Source organism: Pectinophora gossypiella, chromosome 11 (genome assembly GCF_024362695.1).
Source record: "Pectinophora gossypiella chromosome 11, ilPecGoss1.1, whole genome shotgun sequence".
NCBI classification, from domain to species: Eukaryota; Metazoa; Arthropoda; class Insecta; order Lepidoptera; family Gelechiidae; genus Pectinophora; species Pectinophora gossypiella.
Window position 1 is genome coordinate 5,006,384 of NC_065414.1, and position 20,496 is coordinate 5,026,879.

The 20,496-nt window shown below is 42.1% G+C and overlaps 1 protein-coding gene across 5 annotated transcripts in view; it reads left to right on the forward strand.

The window, feature by feature from the left end:
* LOC126371034 (histone-lysine N-methyltransferase ash1) overlaps positions 1 to 20,032 on the forward strand; it is a 46,613-nt gene extending 26,581 nt beyond the window's left edge. For 4 of the 5 annotated variants that reach the window (XM_050016231.1, XM_050016233.1, XM_050016235.1 and 1 more), the window contains 19 exons: positions 775 to 966; positions 1,301 to 1,436; positions 2,007 to 7,893; positions 8,064 to 8,257; positions 8,955 to 9,093; positions 10,983 to 11,148; positions 11,644 to 11,800; positions 12,192 to 12,292; positions 12,565 to 12,915; positions 13,341 to 13,656; positions 13,905 to 14,137; positions 14,657 to 14,756; positions 15,084 to 15,244; positions 15,741 to 15,986; positions 16,511 to 16,680; positions 17,684 to 17,786; positions 18,576 to 18,743; positions 19,077 to 19,211; positions 19,443 to 20,032. In XM_050016231.1, coding sequence (XP_049872188.1) covers positions 775 to 966; positions 1,301 to 1,436; positions 2,007 to 7,893; positions 8,064 to 8,257; positions 8,955 to 9,093; positions 10,983 to 11,148; positions 11,644 to 11,800; positions 12,192 to 12,292; positions 12,565 to 12,915; positions 13,341 to 13,656; positions 13,905 to 14,137; positions 14,657 to 14,756; positions 15,084 to 15,244; positions 15,741 to 15,986; positions 16,511 to 16,680; positions 17,684 to 17,786; positions 18,576 to 18,743; positions 19,077 to 19,211; positions 19,443 to 19,595 — 9,108 coding nt within the window. In that variant the 3' untranslated portion in view covers positions 19,596 to 20,032. The remainder of the gene's footprint in view (positions 1 to 774; positions 967 to 1,300; positions 1,437 to 2,006; positions 7,894 to 8,063; positions 8,258 to 8,954; positions 9,094 to 10,982; positions 11,149 to 11,643; positions 11,801 to 12,191; positions 12,293 to 12,564; positions 12,916 to 13,340; positions 13,657 to 13,904; positions 14,138 to 14,656; positions 14,757 to 15,083; positions 15,245 to 15,740; positions 15,987 to 16,510; positions 16,681 to 17,683; positions 17,787 to 18,575; positions 18,744 to 19,076; positions 19,212 to 19,442) is intronic. The other variant, XM_050016232.1, reaches the window with a different exon arrangement.
* Positions 20,033 to 20,496: the final 464 nt, after the last annotated feature.

The following is a 20,496-nucleotide window of genomic DNA, read 5'->3' on the forward strand; positions in this document are numbered from 1 at the left end:
GGTTTCTTATCTTTACGTTATCAGGAGTCGGAAGTTCATGTTTTACATTACTTAAAAAATTGAGAAACATTTTACTTGAAATGTATCATCAAAAGAAGAATATTCCTTACGCTGTTACATTTGTATCGCTTTTCAGTTATCTTGTTATCGTATCCCTGCATTCTTTGGTAATGAAATTATATAGATGATTGTACATTTTAATTTTTATCATCATTATCAGCCGTACGACGGTGGTTAGGATTCTTCCTTTCCTTCATCTTTTTTTTTTGCATATTTGTTTTTTTTTCTTTTTTTTTACTTTCAGCTTTAATGTGTATCAAACACATAAGATCTCCACGACGATCGGTCCTATTTAATTTTTATACCATGAATAAATGCTCTTCTGACTGGCTAATTTAGTTTTCCGCGTTACAAGAGGTCCTATTGGGAATCAAACTGCGCATCATCTAACAATGGGTTATTTTACAACTTTATACGAAACATCATATCGAACAATTGAATTTGTTTGGAAATGTGTGACGTTATCACGACGTAATTCGTAATTAAAATTGGAAACTTGAGTCAAAAAGTAAAAGTAGATTAATTTTTGTTCATCTTAGACTGGCATCTGTTTCTAGATTAGCATTATGTGATTTATCTTTGACACAGTAAAAAAACATATTATTATTGACACAATGTTCAATGTTTCCCCCTCAAGACAAGTGACTCTTCAATTTCCAGAAAAGGTTCTTATCCTGTTATCGATGTAATTATAATGAGCCTGTCCTTTCTTAGTTCGCGTCCCCGGCAGCGGAGAGCGCGGCGTGCGGCAGCAGCACGTCGTCGTCGACGTCGTCTTCCTCGTCGTCATCGTCGTCGTCGTCCTCATCGTCGTCGGACTCGGACTCGGCCGACGCTGCTGGCGGGCCTGCGCATGCGTCCAACGATGACACCAGCGCCGCGCTTGTTGCTGCTTGCCCCTTACAGGTAACACGTCTGTTTTCGGAATGGCGAATGACGCTAGTGATACTTAGAGACTTTTAATTTGCAACTGGTCTACCTTAGTTAGAAAGTTAATCTTAAAAAAATACGTATTCGCTACGACATGTGAACGTAACATCACATAAGCCCACGACTATATTGCGTAGCAAGATGAACTAAGTACCCACACCTCACCGAGCTTTATATTAGACCAACTTGATAGGTGTAGGTCTTTATGTGAAAACGCTTCAATGTTTTCCCCTTCAAACCCTTTAAAACTTTCAGAGATCTGAATGGTAGTTATGTTTCACGTAAATCATCACTGAAATAATGTTCGTAGGTCATCGACGATGCGGACCTGGCGGAACTATTTCCGGAACAAACATCGGGCGCGCCGGCGCAGCCGCCCAATTTCTCGACCTTCGCCGTGCACAGCACGTCGCCCGAACACGATGATAAATCCATCGCCGACAACGGTAAAGTATCAAGCAAACGTCACTCGGTTGCAGCTGCACTGCTTTCCGGCAGTTATATGACTTACGTATAAATTGTTGATAAACAGGCTACAGATGTCAGATTCTGGAGAGTTATGAAGTATCGTTACTTTATAGGCATATAGGATGTTTCTAACACAGAAGCGACTATAGATGCATCAGCGAATAAATAATAATACAACGTATAGAAGGGTGGTCCCATACGAGGCTGGAGCGAGTTTAATTTACCTCACCCCCGATGTACTTTAGTCTATTTAAGCCGTTAAGGAATAAGGAGGGAGCTCGCGCTGACTAGCTGTCTCGCTCGCTCGCACGGTGTAAGGCGTCACACATTAAGGACAAGATTTTTGTATGGAGTGTCTGGGCTGTGACAGAAGCCAATCGTCATTTGACGACGACATTTTATATGCCTTATTTTAAATATCTTTAGGTCTTTAGGTTATAAACAGATATGCGAAATATACTAATCTCTCTATTAATTGTTACATGGTTAACCATAAAAGTGCATATAGGATAACGTGACAACGTGGCTAAATTATTATTCATCTGCAGGTGACGGGTCGAGCAGTGAAATGGAGCTCACGCCTCAGCTAGTGACGGCGGCCATACAGCGCGCTACGGCGGACTCCTCCGGCTCGGAGAACGAGTGCTCCAACTCGGAAGCCGGCCACCAGAATACTACCCACTACGCGTCCAGCCTGCTGCAACAGTTCGTCGCACAGACACAGCTGCTCAGTAGTTCCGCCCCGCTAACCTCTATCAACGCAGCCGGCACGTCACTAGCCTGCGGACTCAACCCCAACCCGATGGATGGCGTCGGATCCATTAGCGACTGCGTCCTCGGACAAATCAATACTATTCCAGAAATAACACCCATAGCGCCTAACTTCTTAAATGCCACTCAACATCTAAGCCCCCAACAAACTGAGGAGCTCTCACAAATAAACAAAGACCTCGAGGAAATAACCAACGTCACAGATTCTGTTGGTATCACGATACCCAACCCGCCGAGTCTAGAGGACTGCGTCGACAACAATGACTTCATGAGTCTAGATATCACACAGGGGACTTCAGAATTAGGCAACGCTAATGATTTGTTGAAAAATTCTCCTCTCACAGTCGCTACAGATATGAATCCCCTAAACCCAATAGATGCACAAAAGTTTGATACAGTTAGCAATAATTCTGTTGAATCTCAAGAGGACGTTAAAAATGTCGTCGTGGAATCCAGAAGAAAAAGAGGGCGGCCGCGTAAAGTACCTAATGAAAATAAGAACTTGGAATCTCGAAAGGAAGATAGGGCCGTCGTTAATGTAATAAATGACTTCCACAATGGAAACGACCCACCGAATGTTTCGCCGGATTCGGGAATTCTATCTAATCACAATTCTCCAACGCATTCTCCTCTCCGGCGGCACGATATTGATGAAGCTCAAAACAGATTAGGAAGAAAAGCTGTTCAAAAGGAAAATAACACCAGAGAACGGCGAAGCGTGAGATCAAAATCTAAAAGTCGGAGTAGAGCTCGACATAAATCAGATTCCAGTGATTGTGATTATCAGAAGAAAAGAGTAGAAAATGAAATTAAACAAATTAAGACTGAAGCTCCCTCACCAGTCCCACTGAAACAAGAACAGAATAGATATGAAAAGAAAAAGAACGATCACAAGTTAGATATAGCTGCCTTAGATAGAATGTTATACGCTACTGACAGGGTTCTTTATCCTCCAAGGAAGAAAGTAGGGCGGAAACCGCAAAACAAAACTAAAGCTGCTAAAAGCGCACCTAAAACATTAAAAGATAAAAATCAATACGACTCCGCTGAATCCGATGAAGAGTCCTTGCCATCAAACAGGTCTGTTCTATCAGGAGTGTACGCAAAGCGAAAAGAATTAAATAGCAAGCTTGCCAATCTACCGAAGAAGAATAGTAAATCATTTAGCAGCAGTACGTGGAGAGACCATCAGAGTGAGAACGAAGCGGCGGCGGATGATCCCTTAGACCCTACATGGAAGCAAATCGACCTGAATCCAAAATACAAGGACATTCTGTCTGGGTACAAAAGCGATCATGAATTCAAGCCATATAAAAGTTGCAGTAGACTGATCGAATCAGGCTACAAAAGCGACTACGGTGGCTGCAGATCTGGCTATAAAACTGATTATCACCGTTCAGGATATAAAAGCGATTATAGATCAGGGTACAAGAGCGATAAGTCAGGGTATAAAACAGACTACAGCGTCAGAAGCATGCGGCGACGGATGAGGAAACTAAAGAAAACGAGATCAGTGAGGGATAGATCGTATTATAAAAATCAGAAGCACTTCGTATCGGATCAAGAAATCTTGCTTCTTACGAACAAAACCTTCAGCAGCCTAACTTTAGGCCACAGTTCCAGTGACTCTGAATGTGATAGTTATCTACGAAAACCGAATGCTAGTCCGAAATATGTCAGTGTCTGTACCAAATACCCATTGGCTTCGACATACAACTTTGGATTCTCGAAGTTAACCCAAAAACATGTACTGAGAGCGAATCCTTCAGATCCTTTTGCACCTGGACCTGTGTTTAGCGGTCTACAAAGGCCTATGATGACTTACAACATATTTAAACTGAATCATAATAACAATAACACATTAATAAAGTCACCAACCAAATCCAGCTACATCGGAAAACCTTTGCCAGCGCTTAAACCTTCTTTCACACATAAATTTGGAGCACCGCCTATTTCTACCCTTACAAAACGGCCGAGAAAAGATGATAGATCTTTCTCACGAACACTATCTCCAAAGACCCGGGTGTCTAAAAATGGAAGTTCACTTTTAGGCGGCTCAAGGAAAGAAAGTGTTTCCAAACCGCTTCCCAGTATTTTTGAGAAAGCTAAAAATAGTTATATTCCAAACAAATCGCTGTCGAGGAACGTCTTCCTCAATTCCAAGAAACCTCACTTGAAACCATCCTTTCATGTTAAAAAACACAGAAGAACAGTTGTACTAGCTCCGCCTAAAATAAACCTGAAGCCATCTGAAAGACCATCTAGAATAACTATTAAAACCGAAAGTAAATATCACAGGCACAGAAGTAAGCGGAGACACCGGTCAAGGTCAGTTTCCCGCTGTCGAGAATCGAAAACCATAGATTTGGTGGATCAAAAGTTTAGTCAAGATTTGGATTATCTTATTTCAAATTTCATTAAACTGTGTCAAGTTGCGCCGAAGTTTGTGACCAGCATACCGCAAAGTTCACCAAGAAGTTCACCGAAAAACGTAGAAAAGTCTGTTGTTGAGAGTAAGACTGAACCGGGCCCTCCTCCTACTAAAGTAGCTAAAAGGGGATCCAAGAAGCGAAAGACATCTGATAATCAAGAAATTGCCACCCCCACGTCGAAGCGGCGGCATAAGAAACAGTTAGCTGAATCTCAAAGCAAGGGTGGCAAGGACACCAATGAACACAAGCTGCCGCTCAAGAAGAGGCATTATCATATTAATTCTTCAACTAGTAACTCTTTGAGTCTCAGTTTAGTAACCACCGAATTTGACGAAAACTCTAAAAATAGCACTAGTCCTGAAAAGTTTCTGTGTACCGAAACAGATTGTATGGGGGAAACGCAAAACAGTGTTTCTCAAGAATCTCCTAAACCTAAGACTTATGAGAAGGCTAAAAAAGGAAGCGATAACAATAAAAATGTTGCCCAACCATCTAGCTCTCAAGATAGTAAAAATACAAATGTTGAAATTACTCCAAAACTAAAACCTGGTGAAAAGTCTGCAGCAGAAACTCTGCAAGTTAACATTGATGAGAATAACTCTACGCCTACAAAGTTTCATTCCCCCAATTCTCTGAATGCAACAGATGATGAACTTTCAAAAAGATTGCCAAACTCGGAACAATCAGAATTATCAAAGAAAATCTATGAAACATCTGAAAAATTGAAAGCTGTACATAAAATGGTTCATGATTTGGAAAAATGTCTTCCTAAAAATAAAGATGATACGAAATCTGATCCAGCAAAGCAAGAAACCCAAAGAATTTCGTCGCCAAGATCTGAACCGAAAGCGTCTCCTCTTAGGAATTCTGCTCCAATTGCAACCCCAAAGAAAAGACACAGGCTAGAAGCAGATAAGGCTGCGACGCACTCGAGTTTAGATCAGGTGGTGCAATCTCTGTCTAAGAAACTGTCGGAAGAAAAGCCAAGTTCTGTATCTACTGCTTCCAAAGATGTTAATCTAAATAATTCTAATGAAGAAGCAAAGGATTCTGACAAGTCTGGTACTACTTCACCTAGTCTATTAGCCAATAGCAATTTCCCACTAGATCCACTCAAAAGTATGTCAGCCCGTACTTTGTATAAAAGTTCTATTCCGCCTGCACAAAAATCTGAAATCATGACGCGGAAGAAAAATAGGTTGGAAGGATTGACTAGCAACTTAGTTTCGAAAATTAATCCCAGTGCAGCCACGAAAGTACTAGATACACTTCTAAACAATAATATTCGCAAGTCTATAGAATCAAGAATTTTAGAAAAAGAGAAAAGTATCACCACCGATACTGTGAAATCATCAGACGATAAAAATAAAAATACTTCTCAAGTTAGCACTAGGGCCACAGTTATCAAATCACCTGTTTCAAAAGGTAAAGTCTTAGAAACGAAAAAGTCCAAAACATCGGAACCGGTCGCACAAACAGTGGTCGTTAATGTGGATAAACCTACTGGAATCTTTGAGCCATCCGTAGACTTGGAAGATCAAATACCCAAATCTTCAATTTGCGTAAACAATGCTTCAGGCGACACTAAAGGCAAGTCTAAAGGAAAGGGTATGGACGGTAAAAATAATAATTCAGTATTAAGCCCTATAGACCCAGAGGCGGAGATTCCGTTAGCACTCATTTCTGAAACACCGGAACCAGTGATCAGACCTAAAAGAGGTGAATCAATTGCTGCAGTTATATCAGATAAGCTTCAAGAAACTATTGGGGGTCACAATTTGCGCCAGCCTAAGAGAAATTTGTGTAAAGAAAAAGAAAACGAAAGTGACGACACTACAGACAAGAAAAAGAAGAAGACATCGAACACGCTTATAAGAGAAAGTAAACTGGTCTTACCAACTAAGATGCTTATCCCCAAGATACAAGCAGAGAGATTGCCTATCACAGATCCTACAAAGAAAATTAATGTAGCACCAAAAGTTACAAAACCAGAAACTAAAGATGCTAATGATCCTAAAAAGGATGTTGATCCATCGAAGAAAAAGGCAAGAAGGCGCAAAGCTATTAATAGAACAGGATTCCCAAGCATTAAGCGGAAGAAAAAGAAGTTGGAGCCTAATATAACCTCCGATAGTCACTTTACATCTGACACTGACAATAATTCTGCTTTCGATCGAGTGCCAAAAGACGGTGAAGCTATGAGCAGTTTCTTGGAAAGAACAACTAATAAGAAACCGGAGCTTAAAGTCGTATTGAATAAAGATGACTGTCCTAAACAAGCGCGCTTAACTGTGGTAGCTTTGGAGAAGTTGCAAGGAAAGGATATCCCAACAACCGCTAGCAATAAACAACCCAACAATACCGAAACTGCTAATGACAAAAAGAACGCAAATGCGTCAATTTTGAGAGCTCCATCGTTACAATTAAAACAGAATAAACCTGAAAAAGAAATCAAAAGTCTCTTTAATAAGTGGGAAGTTCTCAGCGAAACCGATAGTATTCCTTCTCTGGCGAGTTCTCTTGGCAACGATCCAGAAGATAGTATTCCTCTGAGCTTACTGAATTTGAAGACTGATACACCTGGTAATAAATTGGATAACTTGGAAAGACTGAAACGCAAGACTCGTGCTATGTCGCCGTCACAAGAAATCGAAGAAATCCTTTCAAAAAGGAAAAATGTGGAAAAGAACAACAAAGTTGTCCTAAGACCGAAATCGAGTCTCGCTGTCCTGTGCCCCAGTGAAAGACGACTAACGAGAAGTTCTGATGTCATCGACGAGGCGAAGTCTAGAGTGAAGAAACCAGAACCGAAGAAAGCGGAAATTCCAGAAAAGCCAGCGAAACCTGTCAGCATTGTCACCCGACGCAAATCTAGATCTTGCCAGGCTAATAAGAAGATCCGTGAGGTGCAATCAAGTTCAAGGGAAAGTTCGCTGGATACTGTTGTGGGTCGCCGACTCGGGTGCAAATCTCCAGAACCGTCAATTGACAATCTGCGCGACCACGATGAGAACGATCCTTTGCCATTGAATGAGAAGGAGATTGACTTCGAGAAGAGCATAGACGTCATATCAAAGAATGTGATCTGCAAGAAGCGCGTGGCTTCGTCTCGCGACGACAGCCCGGCGAGCAGCGTCGATAACAGAGACAAGCCTGTCGTTTCTAAGAGAAACCCACGGCTGAGGAAGAAGTTCTTGGTGGCTGGTCTATTCTCAGACTATTACAAGGAAGAGTAAGTACACGAATTTACATGACTTACTAAAAGTATTTTACCATTTATTATTTGATGGTGATGTTACAAAAAAAAATAATAATTAGAGAATTATAAAAATACCTTACTTTGGATAACTTTCTTTTTAAACTAGTGGATTATTTTCTAATCTTATTACTTTTTTTTTCTAGTCCAAAACCGGAGGGCAAAGGCAAGAACTTGGTAACGCAGACGGAGTTCCCTCCAGGGTTGCTGGCGCCGCCGCCATACTGCGAGCGCTGGGTGCGCCGCCGCCTGGTACACTTTACGCTGCCCTACGACATCTGGTGGCAACAGCACTACAACCAACCAGTTCCATCTTGGAATTATAAGAAGATACGCACAAGTGAGTGTCGTCGTTATTATTACTAATTGGTAGGCGAGAAGTTTGCGATCTGACATCACATGTCAATCTTTTAATTATGTGATCAATCATAAAATGAATGAGGTTACAAACTATGTTAAGTAGAATAAGTATCTTAACGTTAAATTTTGTTATCATTTTAACCAAATCAGGAGCATTGGATTAGTTGATACTGTACGATAGCTTAGTTATAGACCTTATCAGCTCGACGAAGTAATTTAGGTAGACAACTGAGTTTGGGTCAAACGTCAATTACTGTTAGAAATAGAATTGTACAATAAAGTTGAAGTATCACATTTTTATTTTTGTAATTTTTATGAAGAACGACATTTCACCACTTTTATTTACACCTTTTCGTACAAATTGCATCGGAATGACTTGTTTGGTTGATTTGTGAAAAGTATGTTATTAGACAATGCCGTACTCCAGAATAATCAATAATACTTCGTATAGAGGTAGAACGGCAACCCTCCGGGTGTTACTTTAGTCTTCAAAGGCCGCAAGCCGCTTAGGAATAAGGGAAAGGGCGGATTATCTGTCTCGCTCGCACTTACGTGTTAGGCGGCATACGGTAACAATGAGATTTTTGTATGGAGTGTTCGGGGTGTGGGCGTACTACGATATCATTTAAAAAAAAAAGTTTGAGCTTGAAGAATATAAAATGTTGTTGTATTTTCAGACGTGTACTACGACGTGAAGCCATCAGCGGAGGAGTGCGAGAGTGTGGCGTGCAACTGCGCGCCTGCGTCGGGCTGCAACGAGGACTGCATCAACCGCCTCGTGTTCGCCGAGTGCTCGCCGCAACTATGCCCGTGCGGGTATATTTATGTTATCTTCAGACATCTGTAGGCTCTGCACGACAACTGCGTCGCGCGCGGCGCGAATTATGCCTTCGACCAATAGCCGTTTGACGTCCATCTACGCAGATAGCAATCGTATCGTTTATTGGTCGAAGCGCTCGATATAATTCGCGCCGGCGGTTATCATGCAGACCCGGCAGAGGGGTTAACAAGGTCACATCGAAGCTATTCATATAAAAACTTAAAAAGCAATGTTGCTATTTTAGGATCAGACAGGCAGTCGATCTGTAAATAGACGGATCTGTCAAATCTTCAGGTTAAGTAACCAGTGAAAACGGATACCGACGCTAACGGATGCTATGGAGATAATGAGATGAATTGCTTCAATGTGACCTTTTCAGCCCGCCTGTACATGGATCAGTACAATACCATAGCACTCGCATATCGTGCGAGTCACGATAAAGGATTAAAAAGACAAGTAGCCAATAGCGTCGGTTTATATATCGCGTCGCGAGCGATATGCGGGCTCCATGCTACGGGTACTGTAGTGGATATCGACCTCTTTGTCGAGATATGCCTTCTCCCTGACAGACGAGATGAGTTCTTAATACATAGGTTTTCTAATAACTAAATGAGTTTGGAGTTATTTGCCCGTGCAGTGGGGTATTTATATATTTATGTTCACTGTCTAAAGTGAAAATGGCAAAAGATTCAAATTATGCACGAATTATATTTTCATCCTGAAGAAAAATACTACTTCGTGTGTTTTGTCATTTATTTTTCCATTAACTAGCAAAATACTAGTCGAGGCAATCTAATATGCATATTGCAAAAAATAATTAAACATTGTTCATTAAATTGCTACGCATTTACATTGAAAATGTAGTATATACAGCACATTTAATATTAATCACTACACCGAAGTAAAGCAATTCGAAGCGGCGCGAATCGAATTTTACGCGACGAAATTACTCTGCGTTGTATCTACTTAGTGCCGAAGTTAAATACGGAATCGATGTTTACCGAATAATTACACGAATAAACGTAATAATATCGCACACGGTTGAGTAGAAAGACATCGTGACGTTCTATTAGAAATATATCAGAATAATGTAACATCACGTAATAATACAACCAATCCTCGCCAGCTATGTTTAAGTCCCAAGGGGCGAGCTTGTTGCCAATAATATATAACAATAATAGTAGTATTTCCTTCCTTAACCAATACCTTAAGGAATTATACTACGTATAGGTAGAACGTCAACCATTCCGTGGAGCCGTGGTAGAACGCTTGTCTCTCACTTTGAGGCTGCAAGTTCAAATCCAGCACAGGCCTAAACCAACGATTGTCGAATTAGTTTTCGAATTCATGTTTGGATCATAAATGATTATCACGTGCCCAGCGGTGAAAAAAAAAACATCGTGAGGAAACCCACATTCCTGAGAAATGCATTTTCGGATGTATTCACATACCTCTAACCTAACCTGTATTGGGATGGTTTTCCCTTCGCGGGTTGGAAAGTTAGACAGGCAGTCGCTTCTGTAAAAAACCGGACCTGTCAAATCTTCAGGTTAGGTAAGCGGACTCTGTGAAAAACGGGATAATGCTAGGGAGATGTGTGTGAAAGTAGTATTCCCTTCCTTCATCTTGGACAGCATAAGTGTTTTCTATAAAAGTTCGATAAGTTGGAATATAGTTCGACTATCAATCATTATATGCCGTATTTCTTACATATTAAAGTAACGTCATAACAAAAATGTTCCGCCATGTCGCTTGATCGGAATTGGCGCAGTCAAACAGCATTTTTTTATCTATAACCAAGCCGCTGTGTATGTTTTGATTCCTGTTCAGTGTAAGCGCAGTTTTTGTTTCACGAATAAAATCTCAAATGCTTCTCTTCCCTCAGGGACAAATGCAAGAACCAACGCATTCAGCGGCACGAGTGGGCCTCCGGGCTGGAGAAGTTCATGACGGAGAACAAGGGGTGGGGCGTGCGCACCAAGCACAGGATCAAGTCCGGCGACTTCATACTCGAGTACGTCGGCGAGGTTGTCTCCGATAAGGAGTTCAAGGTATGTAATGGTTATATCATGTAATATCGCTGGGCACGAGTGGGCCTCCGGTCTGGAAACCCACATACCTGAGAAATGTGTTTTCAGAGGTATATAACCTACCTGCCTGTACCTGTGGTTTTAACGATTTCTATTAGGGTTCGAAGATCAGACAGGCAATCGCTTCTGTAATAAAAACCGGACCTGTCAAATCTTCAGATTAGGTAAGCGGACCCTGTCAAAAACAGGATAACGCTAGGAAGATAGATAATGGCGTCGATTCGTGCAACCAACAACTTAATTTGACAGAACTAAATCTAACTTCATCTCTTCCTTACATGTATTATAAGTGAAGGAGGAACTAATTGAAGATAATTGAAGATGAGGCACTAATTAAAGAGCAAAAATCTGAGAGCTGAGATCTAAAATTAGGATAAGTTTGTGTCCACCCGAATAGACACCAATATCTATGCCTACCCCAGTATGTGTGACTGAAGATGTTGTTGCATGTACCAGGAGCGCATGGCGACGCGGTACGCGCGCGACACGCACCACTACTGCCTGCACCTGGACGGCGGGCTGGTCATCGACGGCCACCGCATGGGCGGCGACGGCCGCTTCGTCAACCACTCCTGCCGGCCCAACTGCGAGATGCAGAAGTGGACCTCCAATGGTATGTTGCCCTGGTACTTTGGTCAAGATTAAACCGGCGAGCATGTGTGAAGTCTTTGGTGATAGTAGAAGAAGCGAAAGTAGTCTATCAGGATCGTAATTGATGGTCCCTGCCTACCCCAACGGGAAATAGGCGTGATCTTATGTTTGTAGGTAATGAATGTAACTTTGGCGATTTCACTTACGCTATTATTATAGCAGTCAAAATTTCCTTCATTTTGGACAGCATAAGACTGCATTCTATAAAAAGTTTAGTTTCTTACGTTTTTGGATTCAAACAAAGTAAAGACATCGCTGTTCACTAGATCAGCAAATCTGCGCGTTGCTATGACAACTCTGCAGTTTTTAAATATTTGCGATGACTGCACTTTGTTTTTCTTTTATGTTTTCAGGTACATTCCGAATGGCGTTATTTGCTCTGCGAGATATAGATCCCGGCGAAGAACTGACCTATGACTATAACTTCTCGCTATTCAACCCGGCTGTTGGACAGGTATTATATTAGATGCTTTATATACTATTAAGTTATATACTATTAAGTATAGACATTGTGGATTTCTGTACCTTTCTTGGGACTTAGCTTTGTTGTAATGTAACCATTATTGTCATACTTTGCCCCATTTACTGTATATCTGGTTCGCTGGTCAATTTTGTATCGGTGTAATAAAACTCAAATGTATGTATTTATTTATTTATTTGTACACAATAGAACAGAAAGTACAGGTATAATCATAATTATGTTAAAAACGAAACATTATCTTACAGCCATGCAAATGCGATTCGGAAGACTGCCGCGGCGTGATCGGCGGGAAGTCGCAGAGGATCACCAAGCTCCCCGTGAAGACGGCTTCGCGCACGCCTTCCAACGCTTCCAACCAATCAGCAGGCTCTACAGGCAACCAACCTCGCGTAGGTCGCCCTCGCAAAGCCGTGAAATGCAACAAGAAGTCAGAACAGCAGAGTGTCACTGCCTGCGATATCAAGAACATGACCATACTGAAGTATCAGCAACATCTCAATAAACTATGGCAGGAACCGCAGATGAAACCACTCACTGCCAAGGAGAGGAATGTTGTCAAAGAACGCCACTGCTTCTTGTTCCGGAATCTTGAGAATGTGAGTTGTTTTCATATCTGTTAGCTGTTTCCACAATTAAGCGGTTATGATTCAATTATTCGAACGTCACGTCACTGTTATTTATTTATTTATTAAAGACAGCATAGATCCATTTATTTGTTAGTACAGTAAATACAGTATAATACAGTAGTGTATACAGTGTAGTGTAATACAGTAGTAAGCAGTATAGTATGTTTATTTGTTTGATTTTGATATAAATTAACTGTTTTATTTTCACTAACATACTTATTTATTCTTATTTATTTTATAATTCTATAACAATATCTTTACAGCTATACGTTATGTACCTTTGGAAAAGTAATGGTCGATGAACCATATCTTGTTTGATTACTATATTTTTACTAGCCTTTTTCGATTCCGCCAATGGTCGATATCCTCAATTTACCCTCCATTAAACGTTCCAGGTGCGTCGTATCCGCGACCGCATGTCGATCTCGATGCCGCCTTCTCCGCCCGCGCCGCCGACCCCCACTGCGTCTACGGCGCCCGTGGCCGCTCCCGTCATACCATCCACCCCGGTGGTAACCATGGTCAACCCGCTAGCGCTCCCAGACACCATGAACCCACAATTATTCCTCAACCGACTGCAGAACATTAGGGCGAGTAAGGGAGACAGCGCGAAGACTTTAGTACGCGTGGAAGATGACTCGACGTTGAGCAAGAAGGAGCGCTTGACTAAAGTGTTCAAAGCGCTGTACGCTGCTGTTGTGGGCGCTAAAGGTATGTTGTAAACATTTTTCAGGAATAGTAACTACTTCGCTACTTATAAATTACATTACAAAATGTTGTGTGACTGTAAAAAGACTTCGAGTAACATTTTGATTCTTTTTAACTTCGCTTAGTATTTTTATGTACTTATTTTCCTCGTAGTTTTTACGACTAACTAGGTAAGCTAACTAGTAATGAAAAACTTGTTGACATGCCACTGATTCGAAAACATTGTAAAATAATACATTATTAATTTCTAGACGAAAAAGACAAGCCTATATGCGCGCCGCTACTCAAAACGAAATCCGACCGCAACAAAAACCAAGACACCATTCCAACACCAGACCTGACGGCGATAGAGAGTAACCTTGAGGCTGGGCAGTACGAGTCGCCGGCGCAGTTCGACGCGGACATGTTGGCTGCAGTCAATGCTGTGCTGCGGGAACACGGCCGCATGTCTACGCTGGGATCTGTTGCTCTGCAACTCAAGAAGGTAACACACACATACATACATATGTACATGTTATACGTACATTATGGTTGACATCTATTTCTAGTTATATGAAGTATGCTCTATACCATACCGTAAACTTTCAATTTAATTTTTTACATTTTCCTCGCCTTATGGTTGCCTGGAAGAAATCGCTTTAAGCGATAAAGCCGCCATTTGCCGTGTACCTAGTTAAGAGTCTTTGGTAATTATTTCTTTTTGTTTTGGTGCGATAAAGTATGTTTGTATTTGTACCATTCGTCTCTGAAAGTAAACCCGATGTCCCCGGATTTATTTCTATTGTTGTCGACAGTAATATAGGTAGCAATTTTCATTGAAATCGAGCTAGCTGATTAGGCGTGAAAGGTAATAACTTAATAAGTATCAGACATGCTATGGGTTTTATAACATTACTATCGAGTTTCTCCTTTCAACAAAACTTAAGTTTTACTTACTTAGGATTATGAACCTTTGGAATTACGAGAGTGGTTTACATAAGATTTATACTTTGGTATCTTCCAGGTGTACAACACGGCAAAGGCTGAATACGTGGACATTTTGACAAAGATTCTCGGCCCGGAGGAGCCTCTGCCGACAGGATTCGTGCACAAAACTAAGACGGGTGGGTGTTTTACTTATTTACTTGCAATTTTAGATATCTCAAACTGCCATATATTTTTTTTATACATGGATTTGAATGTCGTGATGTTTCAAAAGTCCTGTTACTTTAAAGTTGTCAAGTCCTTGTTATTTTTGTCAACGATTAGAATTGAAAAGTTTAGAGGGTACATCGGAACTGTGACGGAAATCAATTTCGCGTTTGAACATATAGCTAAATAGCACGTTTACGTTTAAAATCTATCTTCTATTATAACACCTTGATTTGCAACCGTATTGACGCGAGGCGTCTTATCTTTATTACGTTAAAAGTGAATGTTTCCATTGACAGAGGAGGTGATCGTGTGCATCTGCGGGCTGCACGTGGAAGAGGGCCTGATGGTGCAGTGCGGCGGCGCGGGCTGCGGCGTGTGGCAGCACGCGCGCTGCGTGCGGCTGGCCGACGCCGACGCCGACACCGCGCACTACTGCCACCACTGCCGGCCCTCGCCCGTAACTACACCACCACGTTATTTACACAGGGCCCACTAGCATACACATTCCGTGCTCGTGAAATGTACTGACATTAGCCGAAACGCCACTCACGCGGTATGAGCACTATTGTCACGACAGCTGCCCCAGATCGGTACAAAAAGGGCCGGCCATCATTATGTGTTTTAGTTCTCTAAAGTTTACAGTCGCAAATAGAACTTGACTGACACATCAACGCCGGCAGTGCTGACCGACCAAGCGCTTATCTACCGTCACTGTCACTCGAGATTTTCATATCTAAATACATTTTTTTTTCTATACTAGTGTCCGAACACCGAGGAGTATGACTCAGCTCATGATTTGAAACCGACGACGATGACAGTGCGACGGAAAATTCCACTTGATATTAACTCGGAGTCAAGAACTGAATCATCCCCCTCAATATTACGTACGGTGCCACTAACACCCTGTATAGAATCAAAGCGACCCGTAAATAACATGAACCATCAACTTGCAGGTGGACCGCGAGATACCTCTAGACGAGTACACGGAGGAAGGCCACCAATTCTACCTGACGCTGATGCGCGGCGAGCTGCAGGTGCGGCAGGGCGACACGGTGTACGTGTTGCGGGACATCCCCGTGGACGCGGCGCGGCCCGACGTCAGCCACGCCGGCGCCGCGCCGCCGCGGGGCAAGCGCGCCGAGAGGAAGAAGGTCAAGAACCTCGGCAAGGGCAAGGAGAAGGAAGACACGCCGGCCAAGGTTAGTTATAGCTACGTCTAAACACCGAATCCCGGTGGGGACATACCACACAAATAACTTTGAAATCCCTAGTTTGGTTAGGACATTACAGGCCGATCACTGATTGTCTGAAAGTAAGATCCGTGCTTCGGAAGGCACGTCAATGTGAGTAATCTTTATATGAGCCATGTCAGGGGCCTTTGGCGGCTCAATAATAGCCACCTCGCTAACTAAACCCACACGATAGAAGAAGCTTATGCTTCTTGTTCTCCTCTCGTGTGGGTTGTGACATCAGTGACCGACCTCATTAACCATAAAAAGGTGATATTCCTTAATTCTGTCTGTTAAAGACGTTTACATAATATCCATAAGTATGTAGGGTAAAGGAAGATGGTAAACACAACTTGCAGACTTGCAGAGTTAAGCATTGTAACATAAAAATAAAGAAAACTTATTCAGGTTTCGTTCGTAATGATGCTTCGAACAGCAAAGTTGATATTTCTTCCAAACAGGTAGTTAAGTCAGACAATTGTCCGTATCAACAGGACGGCGAGGTCCGCAAGCACACTTACCAAACTATCGGGTCAGTGCCGGTGTCCGAGCTGGACATCTTCCGCGTGGAGCGGCTGTGGAAGGACAAGGACACGCAGGAGCGCTTCGTGTACGGACACCATTACCTGCGCCCGCACGAGACGTTCCACGAGCCCACCAGGAAGTAAGTCATTATATTGCCAACTCGAAACTATTCCCCAACCAGCATTTCAGGGGCTTGCTGCACCCATTATCATCCTCCTGCCCTTATACCACTCTAAGTTGGGTCAGCACAACATTATCCTCCGTTCATCTGAAAGAATGAGAAAACATTTATTTCCTTATTGAACGCCACATTAAAAACAATAAGGCGAATAATTAAAAAATATATCAATCACCTAATCTACACAATGTGGAGAGCGTCCAAAATAAAAAAAAAGGATCTCCCTCAGCGTAATGCCGTGCCACGAGGTGCCACGTGCTTAGCACGGGCCGCGGCGCTAGCTGTAGGTCCTGTAGGTCCTTGGTACTATGGGTTATACTTGGTATTATGGAAGATCTGTCTTGTTCATCTCTGTCAGTTGTCTTCTCCGTACCCACACCTTTCAGAATAGTACTATTTGTATAAACGCTAACTCCACCCGCACCAATGAGCGACTTTACTTCATGATACGGTCAAACGATGAATCGGTGTAATTGTACAATTTTCCATATCCATTAGAACCTAAGAAAATTTAATTTTGAACCTGAGAAATTAATCGACTATTCGCATTTTTATTACACATAACATGGACACCAATGCCTAGCAGTGGGACGTATATAGGCTATTTATGTTATGTTATGTAACATGGACACCGCCTGCATTAACGATATGGCCAAACGTTGATTGAAATATCATTAAACGTTGACATTTCAACGATTATGACCATTTCATGAAATGGCCGAACATATCAAGAAATGTTCAATTCTAAGATCTATCTGGCCACGATATACCAATTAGTACAAGGTAAAGCGGTCTCAGTGACGCCGAGCGGTATCGAGCCGAGCTTCTGCACTGTCTGTTTAAGAATCGACTAATAACAGCGAGCATATACTATGCCTTGCTCTTTCCCCAATGTGTTTGGTAAATTCCGTTCGCCGCCTAGACAAAGACTGTTGTAATTAACTTGTTATTTTTGTTTGTTCAGGTTTTTCCACAACGAGGTGATGCGCGTCCCTCTGTACGAGGCGGTGCCGATCGACCTCGTCATGTCGCAGTGCTGGGTCATGGATCTTAACACCTATTGCAAGGTTAGTCTTATAATCTCATAATATGTTATTTATGGGGTACACACTTGTAATAATAATATGTTTTTGTTTCTAGTGAGATCTTCTATCGTTTGGGTTATAAAAAGCGTCCGAACTGTGTGTAGGGAGCGCTGGTAATTATAATAAAACCACACATATCATTGAATGAACAGTATTACTTAGGATATTAAATTAAATTACAAGATCCAAACATTCAGACGCGATGGTTAGCTCGCGCTAGAGATGTGACTGACCATAAATGGTAGACTATTAGGTATGTCTCATACACTGTGTTGTAAATACGTATACATTAAGTTATGTAGATAGTATAAGTTCGTTCCCTTGCAATATCGGTTGTACAGTGTTGTTTACACGCCGTCGTTTGTGACAAGATGCGCCATGGACACTTTTCTAGAGATTGATTGTCTATTAGGGAGGTATTACATCTACCCACCAATTTTTCATCAATCACGACTTTATTCAAACAAAAATCGACCTTATTATTACTGCACTGTGATCGTTATTTGTAGGGTCGTGTGCTGATCGTGGTTTTATCGCGGAAATACCACGATCACCCATAGACAAAATTATTGCCGACGAAGTTTAGAAAAATTTACCTTATTATTACTGCAATGCGATTGTTAATGTGAGGAGAAACTTCGAAGTATACTCATAAATAACAATCACAGTGCAGTAATAATGTTTTTATTTGAATAAAAATGATAGATGTAATATCCCACTTTAGTTATAGGAGGTGTATGATTTACTCACAACATCTTGATTTCCGCACAGGGTCGTCCGGTGGGCGCGTCGGAGCAGCACGTGTACATCTGCGAGCTGCGCGTGGACCGCGGCGCGCGGCTGTTCACCAAGGTGTCGCGGCCCAAGTACCCCATCTGCACCAAGTCCTACGCCTTCGACCACTTCCCACAGCGGCTTCGGATCACTAGGACTTACGCTGTAAGTTTGAAATTCTAGAATGTTCTTGGTAATACTGACAGAGGGATTGTGGCCTTTCTAACGCGATAGGTCCACCCCATCAAGGATTATAGGTGTGGACTTACATACATATACTTATATGTTAGTGACATCGTAACGAAATGTTTGAGGGCTGATTCAGAGTAAATATCAAGTGGAATTTCCCGTCGCAAAAATATGGAACTGAAAATAATAATAAAAAAAAACACTAAAATTTGTCATGAAATTTTCGATGGGAAATTCCACTTGACATCAACTCAGAATCGTGATCTGAATTATGTATCATATAAAATACATTTATTTGTAATATTTCAGCCACATGAGGTGTCACCTGAATACTTGAAGGGGCGCGGCGCGAAGAGCGCAGCGCCGGCAGAGAAGCCTCCGAAGACACCCGCCGTTAAAGACAAAAAGAAACCGTCTACCGTTGCCGTAGTCGACGGTTCTAAGGTAATTTTTATTGTTTTTTTATCGTGCTATCAATAAACTCAAATTTTTTGTCTTTTCAAAGTGAAAATTAAACAGAATATTTTTATTCTTTTGTTGGTAAATAAGCATATTTTTAATGTTGTTCGGAATTAGGGGGCGTTACTACTATTTGTGGTTGATAAGGTCTTAATCTCACAATCAACATAGAGAAGTATTAGTAAAAGTAGACTTAACACGATCCTGTGATGCCAGGGCGGCGCGGCGCTGTCCGGGGCGGCGCGGCGCGAGCAGCAGAAGGAGCGCGTCAACGGCATCGCGCGGCGGCTGCTGGCCGCGGGCGGCGGCGCCGCGCGGGCGCTCGACGCCTCCTACCTGCTGCAGGCGCGCCGCCCGCGCCGGCCCTGACCCTGCCGCGGCTGCTGAGCCCGGCCCTGGTGGCACAAGTGCAGCTGTTCAGTGTTACGCATAAAGGTCACATAGACTAGGTGACAGCGCACGGCGGAAAGGGAGCGGTAGCGACTAGCGGCTATTGAACACCTGTCTGTTTCATAGTCACTGCCCGCTGTCGAGTTTACAGCCGTAAAGCTTATGCGTTTCCGCACCAATTCATCCAAAGTGCTTATGGCCTAAATGTTGTTTCTTTATAAATGTCTCTAATAATTGATAAACCCAATTTCATTCCCTTTCTACACAGCTATCTCTTTCGCTACTTATCACTATAATAAAATGCACTATGAACAGTATTATTTTCTAAAAAAGAAGACCTTCATACGACAGAGACGTTAACAACTCATACGATCTTAATAAAGAAATACGAGTAAAAATATCATCAACAATGATTTGATAAACAGCGGCATAGACCACTGTGTAAATGTATTTTATTTTTTATTACACGTAATAATAAATACCATCACAATTTAACATTGTGTGCTCATCACGATTTGAGACTAGATGACTACCTAAATGGAGCGATGTGAAATATGCGCTGGACGTGAACATCGTCGTATTACGGTTGATAACACATCTGTCGGCACCTCATCGCACTTTCCTATTCTTCTGTCCTTTTCTGTTACAACCGTTATATGCTAGAGCAAGAGAGAGCGACCGCACGCTATCACCTCGTTGATTTGCTTTCTCGCTCTAGCAAATGACAGTTCTGAATAACAAAAAAGGATAGAAGGTCAAGAAAGTGCGACAGATGTGGTTCAACCCTGAAAAGCACAAAAAGGTATTCATATTTTTGCATGGAACGAGTAGATAACATTCCGCTAAATATCACCGCAGGAACTCTGCGATGGGTCTACCT